The 17690-nt window shown below is 36.2% G+C and overlaps 3 protein-coding genes across 3 annotated transcripts in view; all 3 read left to right on the top strand.

Annotated features, from left to right (window-relative positions):
• The first annotated feature begins 231 nt into the window (after nt 1-231).
• LOC135693114 (F-box/WD repeat-containing protein 7) lies at nt 232-8000 on the top strand. The gene is made up of 5 exons (XM_065211501.2): nt 232-384; nt 2666-3459; nt 3813-4144; nt 5001-5253; nt 5919-8000. Exons 1-5 carry the CDS (start codon nt 256-258, stop codon nt 6520-6522), a joined length of 2112 nt encoding a protein of 703 aa, XP_065067573.2. The 5' UTR covers nt 232-255; the 3' UTR covers nt 6523-8000.
• A 993-nt stretch (nt 8001-8993) lies between these two features.
• LOC135693118 (uncharacterized) lies at nt 8994-13566 on the top strand. The gene is made up of 2 exons (XM_065211504.2): nt 8994-9304; nt 13092-13566. Exons 1-2 carry the CDS (start codon nt 8994-8996, stop codon nt 13564-13566), a joined length of 786 nt encoding a protein of 261 aa, XP_065067576.2.
• Nucleotides 13567-16032: 2466 nt separating this feature from the next.
• LOC135693113 (venom factor) overlaps nt 16033-17690 on the top strand; it is a 37155-nt gene continuing 35497 nt past the window's right edge. Inside the window, 1 exon segment of the mRNA XM_065211500.2 lies at nt 16033-16193. Within this exon segment, the coding sequence (XP_065067572.2) occupies nt 16135-16193 (59 nt within the window). The 5' untranslated portion in view covers nt 16033-16134.

Below are 17690 nucleotides of genomic sequence, written 5' to 3'. Positions count from 1 at the left end.
ATAATTTTGTAGGAAGTTCTATAGTGTATTCCCAAAAGTGACCCCTACCCACATACCGAAATCTGCAGGCTTCGTAATCACATCTTATTCGAAAAGGCATGGCAAGCAATTATAAGGGTGCAATTTAATATTATCATCATTTCGTTGGAAATTATTTGACGTCTGTCTAAAGTGACACCCACAATAAGCGATAGCGTCACTGCGGTCTCGTGGAACTCCTGGCACCCCAAAATTGCCGCTTTGCATCATGGGAGCATGCTTGTTTATAAATCGCTTATGGTGTACTGTTTGGTGGAACTGTTGGCGCCGTATAGCCAAATTTCACGACCTGCTTTTCTGTTTACCAACTTTCTTATCCACTTGCAGAGTATTCGGAACCAAGAGGTAATATATCGTTATAATTTTAGTTGCTAATTTGTCGCATAATAACTCCGATATTGGTTTGGTAGTGCCTGCTTGTACAGCGGTTAGGCCGTGCCTCGATCCTTAACCGTCAAGGTCATGCTTCTCAAATATATAAGTTCAAATTTTAGGTATAAGGAATGTTTATCATAATTCCGTCCTAGCAGTAAAAGTGGTAAGAAAATAATAAGAAAGATTTATTTCCAATATAAGTTCAAAAGATTTGTTCATTTCTCCATCACTTATCGACCTAAGGAGTATGACATCAGGCAATCCCTACCAAGCAACAAGTTTACTTAAAGCTGGAAGAGGACCTGTTTCCAACGACTGGTTCCTTATTGTGTAAGGTCGAATACTTCGCAAAATTAAAATTACAAACAGTTTTCTTATTGTTTAGAATTTTTTATTTCTCTAATTTCTTGAAGCCCCATTGGTTAGCTCAGCACGTGCCAAACAGTATCAATTTACGTTTTGACATCTCAATAACACCATAGTAAACCGTGTCATGCCTTTGCATTGGGTATTTACTGGATAGATTCTTTTTAAAATGTAGTTTTCTTTCCAAATAATCCATGAAATTACATTTTATATTTTTCGGATTATTTTGCCTGTTCTTTATCACATTCAAACAACTTTTCTCTAAACTATGTTTGTTATAAAATCACAGATAAAACCACAAGTAAAAGAATCTTGTTAAGTTTCTTAATTTTGTTTAGCAAATAACCTCAAAGCCTGCCATAAATTTATTGAAAATAGTTTAGTGTTCTGCTAGGCAAATGTTGTACATGCAAAGATGGCGCAGTAGTAGGGGTGCGAACTAAAGATCCACAGGTCTGGGGTTCGAGTTCCTGACATGACCAAATTTTCACCCAGAGGAAGGTAAGTCATCATCTGTGTGCAATTCAAGGCACAGGAATGAAAAAATGTGGTCACATTGAAAGGAAGGACCAGGACACTGCTTGATAAGAATAGCTTCTCAGAACAACTCTAGATGCCTGGTAGAAGAAAATACAAAATATTTTTTTAAATTGATCCTCATAGCTATCTGGAATACTTCATCTCTTTTTCCTCAAAAAGAGCTTTTAAATTTTTAGGAATAGGCTGTCAAAATTTAAAATATATTTATATATATATTTGTTCTTATCATATTTGGTCAAAGGCTAAACTGCTCACACAGAACTTTATGAATTTGTTCAATATGCTTGAAGCCTTTCGGTGCAGTTCAACGATGAGCACCACAGTAAAGGCAATGAAAATGTCTGAGTTCAGTGTCTTTGAAATGGTTAATTTTTAAATGGTCAAAAAGGCTTTTGATTGTTTACAAAAAGATAAAAAATTTCCAAGGACATGAACAATTAATATTTGATCTGGATTAGGCCCATTCAATCCTTGATAACCATGATTCTCAGGCCATGAATGTTTTGCAGGCTCTACAACTTAGATGCAGCAGCCTTTTCTATGGAAATGTTCCATTACTTTAGCTATGGAACAAATGTAAACTGTTCTACTGAGAATATCATGTGATATATTTTTAGAAGATACCACTGGTAGTTACCCTATTATCCTGCTTAAAAGCAATGCACTTATAAATGGAAATTCACAATTTTGTCATTTTCAGGGTAGGAGAAAATAATTAAGGTACCCGCACATGCACCTATAAATAAAATAAAGTTTTAAACAATAAAATCTCATGAGTAATATTTGAACAGTTGAAACTAATGACTACAAAAATATCAGCAGCAAGAAATTAATGTTCACAAATACTATGATTCAATAAAATAAAATCTAACAATCATATATATTTTGTCCCTATCTTTTTACTTGCTTTCTATTTCTTGATTATCATTATGCCTACTGTCATCATCATCATCATTAAAATCTTCATTGAAATTGAATCGATCAGAATTTGCAAATTTTTTTTTAATGTAGCAAAAATTGACAGATTAAGAGCCACTTAAAAGCACACTGTGTCTATATCTGGATGTAACATATGTGCCTTTAAATGAGGCCATATGCGCCTTTGAATGAGGTGTGCCTATAAGGGGGGTAATAGGGTATTTATAAAGTGCCCAGGCCCCTTCATAAAACAAATTATATCTTTATCATTTGTCCTTAAACTTTTGTTCTGTTATGCCTTATTTGATCTGAAACTTTATTTTCTTGAATTATGCAAGTTGAATGACACAATACTTATAGTTCTTTTAACATGACACTTATGGAAAACCTTAAATTGATTTTGATTTTTTTATCTTGTATTTTACAGAGTGAAAAGTACATAATGTTGGATGAAGATGAAATTATTGACATCAATAATGCCTCCCAAGAAGAATGGGAATTGCTACCTGGAATAGGCAAAGCAAAGGCACAGACAATTTCAGAATTCCGTAACAGCATAGGAGGCAAATTTTCTGCTGTTGAAGATTTGAAAAATGTTCCTGGTATATCAAGTGTGCTGTTTGAGTCTTTGGTTCCAAGACTGATTTGCCGTACAAGTTCAACACGAAAACAAGTCTCCGAAATTATCATACCTACAAAGATGGCATTAAGGTCATCTCCAAACCCATCGCCTTCTTCAACTAAGGGTAAATTAAAAAGGAAAGCATGGACAAATCATAGTAAAAGTGTATTACCTTCAACTGAAAAGAAACAGCGTGGCTTGAACTTGATGCAAGAAACAAAATCTAACTTTGAAAAATCTTCAGATGGAATTTACATGACGTATCCACTACCTTCCTGTGCTGTTCCATCTGAATCTGTACGGAAACGTCTTCCCTCAAAAGTAGCTGGACCACCCATCTCTTTGACTCAGTGGTTGAATGACTTTCAGGGCTGGAATAATGAAGAGAGGACATCAGCCTTAAATGCGCTTGTGGAGCTGTGTGACATGTCCCTTGTTAGACATCTCATGGCAAAAATTGAGCCATTATTTCAAAGGGACTTTATCTCACTTTTACCAAAAGAGCTTGCTTTGTATGTTCTGTCATTTCTAGAGCCAAAAGATCTTTGTCGAGCTGCACAAACTTGTAGATACTGGAGAATATTAGCCGAAGACAATATGTATGTATTCATTTGACAAACTCGTTTTCATTTTCCAGATCCAGCGCATGAAATTTCTCATGAAAGGTTTTGTTCTAGATGATTAGAATAAACATTTACCCCTGTAATCAAGCAAGTCTATTGCAAAAATTTCAGAAATGAATATGATTATTTTGCTGTATTATTTGTAATTTGTTTGCTTGTGATGTGTTATATCCACTGTGTTCTTTATGGAGCAAAGGCATGATATGACAAAACTTGCTATTATACAACTTGCTATGATAAATTATATATTTGGATTTTTTGATGAAATTTGAAGCTCTGGTTTGCTTTACTTCCCTATTTTTTGAATAATAACTTTTACTAACTTTTAGATTATGGAGAGAAAAATGTAGAGAATACGATGTGTATATTGAAGCAGAAGATTGGATAAATAGACCTTTAGCTACAGAAAGTTCAAAAGAAGATGGGAAACCTTGCCTAGAAGTGCCCCACAAGAAGATGTTTTTGAAGCAGTACAAAGTTGAAATGAATTGGCGATGCAAGCCAGTGCGGACACCAAAACACCTCAAAGGCCACGATGATCATGTCATTACCTGTTTGCAATTTGATGGAAAGAGAATTGTGAGTGGATCAGATGACAATACTTTAAAAGTTTGGTCGGCAATTACTGGAAACATTATTCGAACACTGGTTGGACATACTGGTGAGTTAGTTTTTTAAAAAAAGTGTTATAAAATGTTATAACTAACCCTGAAACTTGCTTTGCCAGAATTTCTTTTGTTATATAAGTGCTGGATAATATCAGTAATTTTGTATGGCTATTTTACTTAGGCCTTCATGTCCCTAGATATGTTTTGATTAAGAAAGCTAAAACCATACAAATCGTATATATTTCTATATTTTCCAGAAACTGACGATAAGTTTCCTTTTAGAACGTATCTGTACATTAATCAAAATGGAAGTAGAAGTTTATATTTTAACAGTAATATAGCAGATTACAAATTTTAAACCTATTTGCATTTTTATTTCCACCCAGCATCTGAAAGTAGTGTTTAGGACACTGAGAAACCTACGCTTATTGAGTAGTGTCCTGGTCCTTCCTCTTGATGTGACCACACCTTGTGATTTCCACGCCTGGAATTATGGGGAGCTGGCAACTCTTCCCACTCTGGGTGAAAGTTTGGTCATGCAAGGGACTCAAACCACAGACCCTTGAGTCTGTAATCTGCGCCTCTAACAACTGTGCCATCTTGGCACAATTTTAAATCTTGAAGTAGCACCAAAGCAGAGCCATTTGTGTTATTATTAAAATTGTTTTTGCCCAGTATGCTTTTCTATTATTCAAGTTTATGATCACTCTAGTCTCGATTTGTGCAGCAAGTGCCCTAAAATTTGGTGACATTAGCTACGACTGAAAGTTTTGTAAAGTTTTTTAACCATAAAGGCACAAAACAACTAGTTATTACTACTATGCAATGAATCTGGAAAAAAGCAACCTTTTTGTCTTTGGTTTTTAATAAATTAGAAAGAATGTTTACCCTAATCAATTTAACATTAAGGTGGAGTGTGGTCATCTCAACTTAAAGACGACATTGTTGTTAGTGGATCAACAGACAGGACTCTTCGTGTTTGGAATGCAGAGACAGGAGAATGCACCCATGTTTTGTATGGTCACACCTCAACTGTTCGATGCTTAGCCCTTCATGGGGACAAAGTGGTCAGTGGATCTCGAGATGGTACTCTCAGAGTTTGGGATATTCAGCAGGGTCAGTGCCTACATGTTCTAGTTGGACATGGTGCTGCTGTTAGATGGTATGTGTTTGTTGTTTTGCCCGAAAGATGCAATTAACTTTGATTTTTGATACTGAAAGTTGAAGAATTGTATTGGTGGTCTTGACTGAAGCATTTCAGAATCAAACTGGGTGTTTTTGTTGAAAGACTTTTTTGTAGGGAATCATCCTACCTTAAGAGCAGTGTTCAATCTTCAAGGGTCTGAAGCTTCATTCTTCAAATTAAGCTTCTTACACAATTTTCCCAAGTTTAATTTGATTTTTTCAGCCCTTGAGATAGCACCCTTGGCAGTAAAAGATACCTAGTCGTTTTCATGTTATGGAAAATTTAGAATCAGATTTAAAGCCTATTCTCCTCATACCAAGGTTTGTAAGCTATAAGTTTTCAAAGCACTACAGTCAAACCCATGTTTTAACAGAAGAAACAGGCATAAGATAATTAGATTATATTTATAATTAGACCAGTAGATTACTGATGAAGCGAAAGCAAAACGTCTTACGAAAGTGTTGATTTCATATACTATCGTTTAAACATTTTACAATTATGAGTTTTTGAATACATAAAAATATATATAAATGTAAATATCAAATATCAAAATATATATTTATATCATTTGTCGACACAATTTTGTGTTGTGTGTATGCACTATAACGTTTTAGCAGCTACAATTAATTTTTTTTTCTCAGCGTTCAATATGATGGTGAAAGGGTTGTCAGCGGTGCCTACGACTTCTTAGTGAAAGTTTGGGATCCTACTACAGAAACCTGTCTTCATACGCTATCCGGGCACTCCAACAGAGTATACTCACTGCAGTTTGATGGGTCACATATTGTTAGCGGTTCACTAGACACATCAATCCGTGTTTGGGATGGTGAAACCGGACAGTTGCGGCACACTTTGCTTGGGCACCAATCACTAACTAGTGGGATGGTACTGCGTAATAATATACTAGTGTCGGGCAATGCTGATTCCACAGTGAAAATTTGGGATATTGTTACTGGACAATGTCTGCATACTTTGGCAGGGCCTAACAAGCATCAAAGTGCAGTCACTTCGTTGCAATTCAACAGTAAATTTGTTATAACCAGTTCTGATGACGGATCAGTTAAGTTATGGGACTTGAAAACAGGGGAATTCGTTCGGGACTTGGTAAAACTTGATAGTGGGGGCAGTGGGGGAGTTGTGTGGAGAGTGAAATGCAATGACAAGAAATTAGTATGTGCTGTTGGGAGTCGCAATGGTACAGAGGAGACTAAATTATTTGTGTTAGACTTCGATGTTCACGAGTAGCATTTCCACCAATGTATAATTGTTAGAAAATAAAAGAATTTTGAAATAGCCAGGCATCTCCAGAATTCGTCATGAAAAATTTTACCCCCCCCCCCCCCCTCTCCTCCATATTGCTAGAATGACACCTCCTGTATCACAATCACTGTTCGCAGAGACATCCTAGCCGGGAAACACCAGAGACCCTTGCCTCCCAACTTTTTGAAAAATTGCTTTTTTTATCGTTAGAACTTTTATGAAAATGCCCCTTTTCTTAGCATAGTCCCCCTTTCTATCTTTGCCCGTCCAACTTTGAAATGCTTTCGACATCCCTGGGTATTAATAGTTCAAAAATGATATTTTTGGTGACCTGTTCTGGTTTGCTTTATTATATCGTAGTATTTAGTTGCTGTCCATACTAATATTTATCATTTGATATTTTAAGAAAAATTGAAATACGGGGTTAATTCTTCCAACATTAAAGAAACAAGAGCATGAAGATCTATACACTTCGAGGCGATGGGCTGAGCTGATCGTTTCGAGCTGATATAAGTTGCCAGTTTACTCGCATACCGTTGTTGAGCAGCACTGCAGTAACGGCTCTTTTCTACCTAAATACCTCTAATTAATCAAATATTGAGTAGTAGAATCACCTCTCACATTTCCCTCAATTCAACTGATTGTATTATAGGTCGGTCGCAGGTACATTGCTGTGTGTCAAGCATTCTTCTCTTACCAGGGGAAGTTTTATTCCCTTTTATATGCACCCTGAGGTCTTTAACTTCGAATTACAAAGCTTCCAAATTTTGTTGAAATTCTCGGTTGCAAATTATTTACATATATTATTAATTAAGCACAGATAAAACCTGGCTGTTCGTCTAAATTTAGTTCTTAAGGTTATCGTCAATCTTTTTGACTTCTTTTCTTCGTTTGAGATGTTTTAGTTCATGCCATCAAAATTCAGACGGAAAGATTTCATGCCCAGTATTAAAGCAGCGTTGTTTGCGCACGCCAGCCTCTGCAAACTTCTGTCATAATCCTGCAGTGAGCAATAGAAAGAAGCTTTTGCTAAACAAGACCCATTCTCAAATTTATACTAATTGAGGGTCAAAATAATAAGTAGGTTTACTTCTACTATTTATGATTTGCTTTACCCTCTGCCCTTCGTCGAAAGCTGCTTGGATTTAGCGCGTGTTATAAAATCTAAGCAGGAATATGATATAGGCCCATAACAGGCCTAAGTTTTGCCTTACCCACCGAAAGCTTTATTAGCCTTTCTGTTATTTAAGAAAGATTTTGTACATATAAAAACATAGCGAGCCTCTGTATTAGGATGAGACTTAGTCACCGGCAAATGTCCTATTGAAAAAAGGCGTTTTAGGCAGTCGTTCTTTTATCTTACCCAAATAATAAATAACTTAACTGCGCAATGATAATCTTATTTCGATTGTAAATTTGTTGAAAAACGTTTAATAAATATATTTGGAAATCTTTACCAAGAACTGTTTTATTTTATTGAGGTATCCTGTATTTCCTTTTTCATCACCGCAACAATGCATTTGAACAATTCATTCAAATTACGACTCGTGTCATAACGTATAAACAAGGTATTTTTTGCACCAGACATTTTTGCGCAATATATTTTGCGCCACATTTCTTCAAAATACTTTTTTGCTGAAGAAGTATTTACTAAGGAGACCTTTTCCCCTAAATTTTGCGAAATTGATTTTTGCAGAATTGATTTTCAACGATGTTTGAAAAACTAGCTTTTGTAATTGATGGTTTTTCTTTAAATATTTTGGGTAAAAATTTTGCCATTGAAAGGTTTTTCACTGATGATTCAAAAAGGTTTTTTGTAGAAATTTTAAGAGGACATGGGATTTTTGCAGCTTACTGATTTTGAAACTTTTGTGAATATATCCTTGCCGTTGAAAAATATTGGTGAAACACAATGTTGTGTAAAAGCGTCAAGAACGCAAAAGTTCTTCTGCACAAATTAGTAAAAATCTTTGAAGGGTGTTCAAAAGGTTTTCACCAAAAAACTGTGTTGAAGCTGAAGGGAATGTTCTTTGGTATGTGATGCCGTGAATAACGTAAGGGGATGTCGTGAAGCCATAGCCTATTCTAAGGGAAAATAGCTGCAGGGGCAACCCTTTGTTTTTATAAAAAGAGGAGGACACCAGTCTGTTGTACAATGGAAAGTAATTGGGGCTGCAAGGGCAATTGCCCCCTAGTTAGTATGTTAAAAAAGGCTCTGTGTGACTAAAAACATATGTAGAAAATTGTTATGGACACCCTATGACTTCTTAGCATGTGATTGCTGGGTGTAGTCTATTATAAGCTCCGGTGGGGTCAGAAAAAATTAGAAAATTAATAAGCTTCCCCCTTCTATTGAGGACCTTAGAGTAAATACATTTCCATACGAACTTTTGCGGGGCCTGGAACTGAACCACATCCACTATTCTGTGCTATAACTGTTTCAGCCTTGAGTCAAAATGGCGGATCTACTAAAAATAACTGCACCATCGCTGTTGGTCACAACGGGGGTGGCTGTCGTTTCTCTAGGCGTTGGGTATTATTTTGGTTCAATCAAAAATAAGAATAAAAGCCGAGTTTTGAAATCGAACATGAATAAAGAGGATCCATTGATGAAATATATATCTGATCATTCGTTAAGAGAGCCATCGTTCCTTAGAGATCTTCGCGAGGAGACTCAAGTGAAGACTGGAAGCCAGATCGAAATGATCATAGATCCGCTGGAGGCACAGTTTCTAAGACTTCTTTTGAAGTCAATGGGAGCTAAGAGGTATTTTGTATTGATTGTATTGCATTTAATAATTTAATCATTGCATAACAGAAGCACATCATAGGACGTATATATTGTAATATATGGATAGGCCTCACGAAAAATATTTTTAGAGCTTTTAAGGTAACCAACTTTCGACAACATATGGAAAGAAAACCTCGTCAAACCATTTCATTATATACTCTATTACTTCTCCGCTACTGATCAAGCATTTAATAATAAATATATTTGCTGCCAAAAATCTTGTTTCTCTTAAAATTTCGCCAAAATAGATGCGGTAAACATAGACAGAGACACCTTAATTTTGCAACATTCACTGGCAGAATACGTTATCTGTTATAATGCATCTGTTATAATGTGTCCTGCTTCAGTGGCGGATCCAGGGGGCGCAAAGGGTGCTTGAGCACCGGTCAGATTTCAAAGTACTGTTTCTTGTACCTGTTCCTGTGCATGTTTCCGAGAAAAGCTAAAGATTTCTACTGATTCGATGTTTTCATCTATTTTGCATGAAAAATGTCCTTTTATCTAAATAATTTTCTTTTGTCGCATTAATGTTTACAATCGTGGCATATTCACTGGAACGAAATTCTGGTAGAATGCAAGTGCTGACCAATTAGATTGCGGATGACAAAATCATCCTCCAATGATGAAATCCCATTATTCCATGCTATTCCAAGCACCGGTGGGTTCGTAAATTAGAATTGTCACGAATGCATAGCCACTCCTGTTTACCGTATTCTATCATATTTTTGGCCCCTCCTCTAATTTTTGTTAGCCAATTTTCTTGTTCAGTCTCAATGTAGATCTAAAATAATTCATAATTTAATTATGTAGTGTTATTGGTTGTTTGAAACATGCTAATTTGAAGCAACTGGCAAGGAAAAAGGCAAGGGGCAGAACTGATGGCCATTGACTGAAAAACCATTTCTTATTTAAACATATTATAGGCTGGTTAAAATGGAGTACTTTTTTGAAAAAGGTATTTGTGACTTCCATTAAAGGAAGAGGTACTATAACACTAGGATTCACAGAATTCTGAAACCATGCCTTTATCATCCTAAGAAATCCCTCTGCCTTTCTTGAATAATAGCCCCTTAGAATAAAAAATATTTTGGTGGGGTTGGATCAACCAAATGTTATGTTTCAACTTTAACGTGTTTGAATGTATTCAAATTAAAAATTTTCTTTAACCAGCAAGTCACTAAACAGAACAGTGAAAAATAATTTTAAAAATATAAACAGAACTTATTGGTTCTTGTGAGGTAACCTATAGCACTTTAAAAAATAGTTTATGACCTACTTAGCTTTTAAAAATTGCAAACAGAAAGCATGCAGCTTTCCTTAATAGTACCTAGAGTGACATACTTCCACATTCTACCTTTCTGGATAAGATTGAAGCCTTCTGTCATTCTTATTTTGAACTGGTGTTACAGTGCTGTTGGAGGGAGCTGCCTGTAGTCTTACTTATATTCAGTTCAGTTCAGTTCAGTTTATTTTAAATTCCACTGGATACATACACTTGTTGCAAATTAGAAATAATCCAAGATTAAAAGTATAAACAATGTAAAAGGAAGCTAAATAATATAAACGTAACATAACAAATACAGAGTAGAGGTGTAACAAGCTAGTATTGTAAACAGGGAATTATTTAAAGGAGGAAACTTTCTCAGTAGTTTATAAATTAATTGAGGAGAAAGCACCCCCTAGTAAATTAGATGCGTTCTGCTTAATTTTTTAGTTCTAAAAGTAAAAAGAATCATCTGTAAGTTGCTATCAGTCATCCACAGAAAAATATCATCTATTTATAGACTAAGTTTAAAAACCATCATTGACTGCTATGTTGTTTTGTAAAAATATTTCAAGATTGTTTTTAAAAGAATATTTTGAAGGAGAATTTCTAATTTCTACTGGTAGGTCATTCCACATTTTTGCCCCCATATATTGTATGTTTCAACATCATTTTTATTGTTTCAAATACCTTAGTGCTATTAAAGGGGATTAGCTGGATGGTTCAAAGACACTTTACTTGCAAGAATATTACCTATTTGAAATAGGGTCTTGTTGCTATGATATAACTTTTGTCTGCTACCTTTGCTTTAAAAACACACAAGAAGTTATAATATGCCTTTAGTATAATATAACTTTGCTCTTTAGTCTATAAAACCAAAGAGCATTCAAGTCAGGTAAGGATTTATGCTTGCAGAAAAATTTTATGGATTGTTGAAAGATTTAAGGACTTAGTGTTAACAAACTTGCTAGTTTTTGTTGCAAATAAGGAAATCAACATAGTGTCATAGCTCAAGCTTGCTGCAGTAAACAGACAACCAGTAAAATGAACAATAGTAGTTTTAAAAAAACAACTGTTTATATCAACTTACTTCCAATCAATATTGCACGTGTGAAATTACTTCCAATCAATATCCGTCGTGACTTTTCGGACAACAGCCTTGTAAAAGAATAGCCTCGTTTCCAATGCCCTCCTTTCCCGCCAATCAAATCATGCAATTCAATTCACTTCAGTTTTCATTTTAAAGGGGCCTGTGTCGGATAGAGCACTTCTAGTGATGCATAGCAAAAGCCAAAAACACTTTATGTATGTTCAAAGGCAGAAATCTATTTTTCAGGTAGGGGTGGGGGTAGGGGGAGGCAAACCCACAAAATAAGCAAATTTGCCATTGGCATAGTTCCATAGTAAGCATATTTTTTAACTAATTAGTTTAAAAGCCCTGTAGCAACAGGGAAGAATATCTTTATTGATTTTATTCGGTTTTGAATCGTATTTTGTGTTAAATGAACATTAATTTAATTGCAAGTTGTTTAAATTTGATTGCGCAAGATGCTCAAGCTTTAACAGGAAAATCTCAATGATGAAAAAGAAGCTCACAGTAAGCTGTTCATGTCACAACACAATGAATGCAAATATGACATTCTAAATTGTAAGGGTAGAAATGACTTTTGAGAGAATGTCGACATGTAGCTTTAAATTTAAGCTAAACTGAGATGAAGTGTTGTTAATTGATGATAAATGATTTTGGATAGATTCATGATAAAATGAAAAACTCGAACATTTGTCCGCATGATTAACTTCAGAAATGAGAATTTCTTCGAGCAGCGAAAAAAGCCTATTCCTTCCAAACTTGAATTCCCTCCTATCATAACGCAGTACCAGCCAGCACATTTCCTTCGTACATTTCAGTAGCCTTGAATTTTTATATATCTTGGATCACAGGCTACATAGATCTCCTCGAATAGTAACTGAACAAGATGAACTGAACTGTCTTGATTTGCCTTCAAGGAATAAAAAACATGGTGATTGTGACGTCACACGCACTGGGTAACATGAAATGCCGACAATGGTCGACTACTCGACGATAATTTCATGACATTTAGAGCGGAATTGCGTTAAAACGGACAATAATAATTAACCGAAAACTTGAAATTAAGATTCCATGCATCGTTTTTTTGCATTATATCAAAAATAGTTTTGCGTGTCAGTTCACCTTCAAGCAGCATAAAATTTTTATGTTTTTAATAACAAGCTCTAGGTTTCTGACAATTGCTATGGATGTATTGAGTTTGCTACTAACTTTAGCTTTGAGCGAAAGTTTAACATCCTATTACAGCTAAAAGATAATTGGATAAATAAAGGTTTATCAGGTATCAACTCACTGAAGCTTTATTCCGTTACTTTGACTATTACGTCAATGTAGAAATTTCCAGCTCGATTGACGGGCACAACACGCTTTGGGAAGCGTATTGCTCATAATACCTGCTTTTGCATTTTCAGATGTATAGAGGTCGGGACATTCACTGGATACAATGCCTGTAGCGTTGCACTTGCGCTCCCTGACGATGGAGAAGTGGTAGCTTGTGATGTGTCAGAAGATTTCATTAATATTGGAAAAACATTCTGGACGGAAGATTGCGTGTCAAAAATAAAGATAAACATCAGACCTGCAATTGAGACCCTCGATGCTCTGATAGAAGAGGGACAGGAAGGAACATTTGACTTTGTTTTCATCGATGCTGACAAGGCGAATTACGGAAGGTACTATGAGAGAGCTTTGGTATTAATAAGGCAGGGAGGTATAATAGCCATCGACAACACACTATGGAGCGGAAAGGTACTCGAGGAAAAGACTTCATTTGACGAGAGCACCAAGTCAATCTCTGAGCTGAATTACAAAATCAGGAACGACAAGCGAGTTGATGTTTCAATGTTGAGCCTGGGGGATGGTACAACACTTTGTATGAAGAACTAATTTTACCAGTTCTAACATAATCCATTCTGATTGTACCTGGTACTAGGATAGTTTGCACATTGAATGAATTCGCAGATATTTTATGTTGATATCTAATATTAGCAAAGATTGTAGAATAAGAACAGAAATAGTTCTTATGTTGAGAAAGAAAAGTTTCTTCTTTGCTTGGCTGCCTTAGTTCCTCCTGGCTAGTGATCGAGGAGGGAAGCTGCTTTTAACAAGCACCAGCAATAAACTTGCAGAAAAAAACTAAACATTCATCTTTTCGGGGGAGAGGGGTAACTTTTATAGGCAGAGGACGGGGTGTGCCATTATGAAATGCATACCCTTTGTAACGAATGATGTAACAAGTAACGAGTCACGTGATATTAGATCTGTCACTTCCGTTAAAACGCATGTGCTAAGTGTTTCTGAAGTGGTCAGTCTTTGAGTATCTAAATGGAGTGAAGTATTGGTGACAGAGGTACAAGGCTGAGTTCCAAGAGTATCACCATCATGACTTCTATATCAAATTTGCAAAAATCCAACAACATGCCAAAATCAATCCCAAAATTTATGACCATGTTTGTTTCTAACCCAAAATTTATGACCCAAAATTAATGACCATGTTTGTTTCTACCGAAACCCCAAGAAGGTACCCCAAAATATGGCACAGCCCGTCCCAGAGTATGTAGAATCCTCTCTCCACCGGGCAGAACAATTGAGTTCTTGAAAATTCTTGTCTGTGTCTACCATCAAAGTTGTATTATCTGCGTATCTCAAATTATTGTAATTTCTTGTCCCCAGTTTTAAACCATCACACGTCTTGATTTTGTTTAAAGTCTCTTCAATATAAATATCAAATAAATCAGGAGATATAATACAACCTTGTCGGACTCTTTTTTGAATTTCAATCCATCCACCCACTTCTCTATTTAATCTAAATGCAGCTTTTTGTTCCCAATATAAATTCCTTATCAGCCCTAGATCTTTTCCATAAATTTTGAGTCCTTCTTAAAGAATTGAATTGGGATAAACACTTTTAAAAGTAAATTTCTTGGTCTTCGTATTCAAATCTCATTCAAAACCGAAATACGACAAAGTTTATGGTTTTGTGTACAAAACATCTTTCAAAACATAACAATCTTCAAGAATACGAACCAGTTCTACAGACTGGGGGAATGGGTCTTGAACAAAAACTTTTAGTGCAATATTGAGCGATCATCTATGATGGGACTACCATATAGCTTATGTAACATCTTCATGGATCTATACCATGTCCATAATAGCAAAAATCAGAGAAAACTCGTTCCGTTAGAATCATACAGACAAGCTGCTGAACTTCTCGTTATGTCCAATTTGGACTATACTGACGTTCCTATTCAACCTCTTCCGTTGAGACTCCTAAAATGATTGCAAAAAGTTATAAAATACAGGTTTTCTACTAGGCCAATACGCTAAAGAGAAAGAACTGGTACAATTGACTGGTTGCCAGTGAAGGAACGTAGAAACTGGCATCTGATGAAGCTTTCATTTTAGTACATACATGATCTGGAAAAGCCCAAGTACATTGACATATGGCTGAAGGAAAATACCAGAAACGTAACAGCCATTTCTGTGAGGCTTATTGCGTCGTCTTGTGCTTCCAGATAATTCCAGGAAAGATAATTCCAGGAACTCCTCGATTAACTGCCGACAGGAATTAGGGAAGCTACGGCTGCAATGAAATTTTCATTACCAACGCGCAAGTACTTATGCATATAAGCAAAGAGAATACTTTTAGCTCAACACTGGAATGAAATTAGCTTTCAAACAATTTTAACTAGATATGTAATCCTGTTTCAATACTTGTAAAAAAGCTTGCAGCGGCTAGGTGTAGAGTCGCTCTATAAATAAACTGCTTTATCGTCATTGCTGTTGCACTACACAAGTGCATTATGATGATGATTATGACTTCGTAGTGTCAAGAATAGTCAAATAATGTCAAGAAGTATCAAACATATTTAGATTAACATAGTTTTAGCGCATTTGTAGTGAATTCCAACTCACTTAGCTATCAGCACAAATGTTGTGGCAGAACTTGGGTAAATCCACTGATGACGTCACAAAATAAGCAAGTAAATGATACATCAATTGAAAGCTCTTGAAATGCGTATTCACATAAAACCCAGAATTGCTAAATTGTACAATTTATTTTGAATAAATAGCGGATTTATGACTGTTTCTGTCGTTATCAATTTCGTCATCAATCACGTGATACTGATGCAAAATCTTATTGGTCCCATCTTGGATTCTGAATCTCCATGCTTGGAAGTATACAAACCCATCGAGATCATCTCGGTTAGTTGAGAAATCAGATTTTCACAGCCATAGCCCTGCCTAGAACTCCTGAAGAAGGCCTATGGTTTCGACCCGGAACATAAATTTCCCTTGACTTCCTTTTTACGTCATGAATTTGCTTCCGCTTGAATTGGTTAAAGCACAAAATAGATTGAAATCGCATCTGCTGCAGCAACATCAAGTTGCCAAGTGCGAGGAAAGAGGCACAGTCATTACTTCTCAAGAAATATTTTAAGCGTTTTCATTACGATGGCCTTTTTGTGGGCCTTCGTTTTACTCTCCGTTGCATCTTCCTCATCAGCTCAGAGGTGAGTGTGTCGTTTTGCCTTAACAAAACATCTCTATTGATTTATCCTTGAGGTGAACATTGTCAAATAGAAATGGCAGAGGACTGATTTTCCTTTCTTGTGATTTTCCAGAAGCTGCCTGTTTTGCAAAACCCAAAGTCTAAAGTTTTCCATAAAACGATCAATGTGAGTAAATTGTACCAGGCAGTGGCGGCTCCAGCCTGGGATAAGTGGGGGAACAAAAGGTGTGTCAGGGACAACGCCCATTTGGACCACGCCCTTTTCCTAACCTTTCCCCCCGTGGCTCCGCCACTGGTACCAGGAGAAATCTTTTGAAATAATTAACGACGTTTCGAGCATAGCCCGTTAGTCTTGATAACTCAATTGTTGGGAAGATGAGATGCAGCAAGTTTCAGCTGGAGTGTGAAATGAGTACACCCGTTTTTGGGCCATGGCACATGCGTATTATATTTTTAGATTCAAAGAGGCATAGAACCCCTAGAGAAAGGAACAAACAGAACTGCCAGCGATGCCACAATGAGCCAGGTAATTTACGAAAAAATGTCGATTCAAGGTGCTTTTTCTTCCGATAATGTTTTCCCTTTTTTCCTATGTTTTGTTTACTTTCCCAACTAATAAATTGCTCAGGCCCTGTAAAATTATTCCCTGTTTACGAGGTCCTGACTTTGCAAGGTTGATGATATTGCCTTCTTGTATTTCACTGAGATCCTAAGCTTTGAAATAAACGGTATAACGTTGTTCGGGGAAATCACTTTCTTCTTCTATTTCTCTCTAGTGTGAATCCATTCCACTTGGAGACACGTTGACCCATGCAGTCTGAAAATTCATTGAATTCTATGGCTAATGTTGCGACCAGGGACGGATTTAGAGGGGGGGGGGTGTAGGAGGTGTGACAACCCCCAATAGTTCTGTGTCCTTCGGTAAATTTTTTTCAATCGGTAAAAATCATTTGTTGGTAGTCAATAGTAAGAAAGTAGCAAGATTTTACTTTATTTATTTTTATCAGTATTTATCTTCTTATCAGTAGCATAGCGAGGGGGGGGGGTATTCTCAATGTATTTTTAGCTAATCTCAAGGGCATCGTCGCAAAAATTGGACTTTGCTCCAAGGAAAACGGACTTGGCTTAAAACTTTTGAATACGGTTAATTTTTTTAGATATTTGATTACAACTTTGAAAAATCACTTTATACACGTAGAGATTCCTCGCCTTACACAATTCAGGATTTAAACGCTAGTGGAACTGTGAAGGAAAAAGCCAGTTGTTGTAGAATATGGTCGCCAACCTATGACGTTGAATAAAGGGGAATTGCCACATAAAAATGGCATGACTTTTTCAAACACACTTACAAAAGGGATGTTTTTCCAAATTCTTAGGGGTGTGCTCAGCAAAAATATCTTCCTCTTTGGCTACCAATCTTCCAAATCTGGCTATGCCACAGTTAGAAACCAAATTTCAAAAATGGGCCTTTCCATCATTTACCAGTGACCTAAAGGGT

This window comes from Rhopilema esculentum, chromosome 11, assembly GCF_057945365.1.
Source record: "Rhopilema esculentum isolate cy_ngs chromosome 11, ASM5794536v1, whole genome shotgun sequence".
Lineage (NCBI taxonomy): Eukaryota > Metazoa > Cnidaria > Scyphozoa > Rhizostomeae > Rhizostomatidae > Rhopilema > Rhopilema esculentum.
Note: the sequence above shows the minus strand (reverse complement) of the source record. Positions and strands in the feature narration are given on the sequence as shown.

Coding starts and splice junctions, on each gene's coding strand:
- LOC135693118 (XM_065211504.2), top strand. CDS start 8,994: ATGGCGGATCTACTAAAAATAACTGCACCATCGCTGTTGGTCACAACG. Junction 9,305..13,091: donor AAGTCAATGGGAGCTAAGAG/GTATTTTGTATT, acceptor TTGCATTTTCAG/ATGTATAGAGGTCGGGACAT.
- LOC135693114 (XM_065211501.2), top strand. CDS start 256: ATGCTTGTTTATAAATCGCTTATGGTGTACTGTTTGGTGGAACTGTTG. Junction 385..2,665: donor AGAGTATTCGGAACCAAGAG/GTAATATATCGT, acceptor TGTATTTTACAG/AGTGAAAAGTACATAATGTT. Junction 4,145..5,000: donor AACACTGGTTGGACATACTG/GTGAGTTAGTTT, acceptor TTTAACATTAAG/GTGGAGTGTGGTCATCTCAA.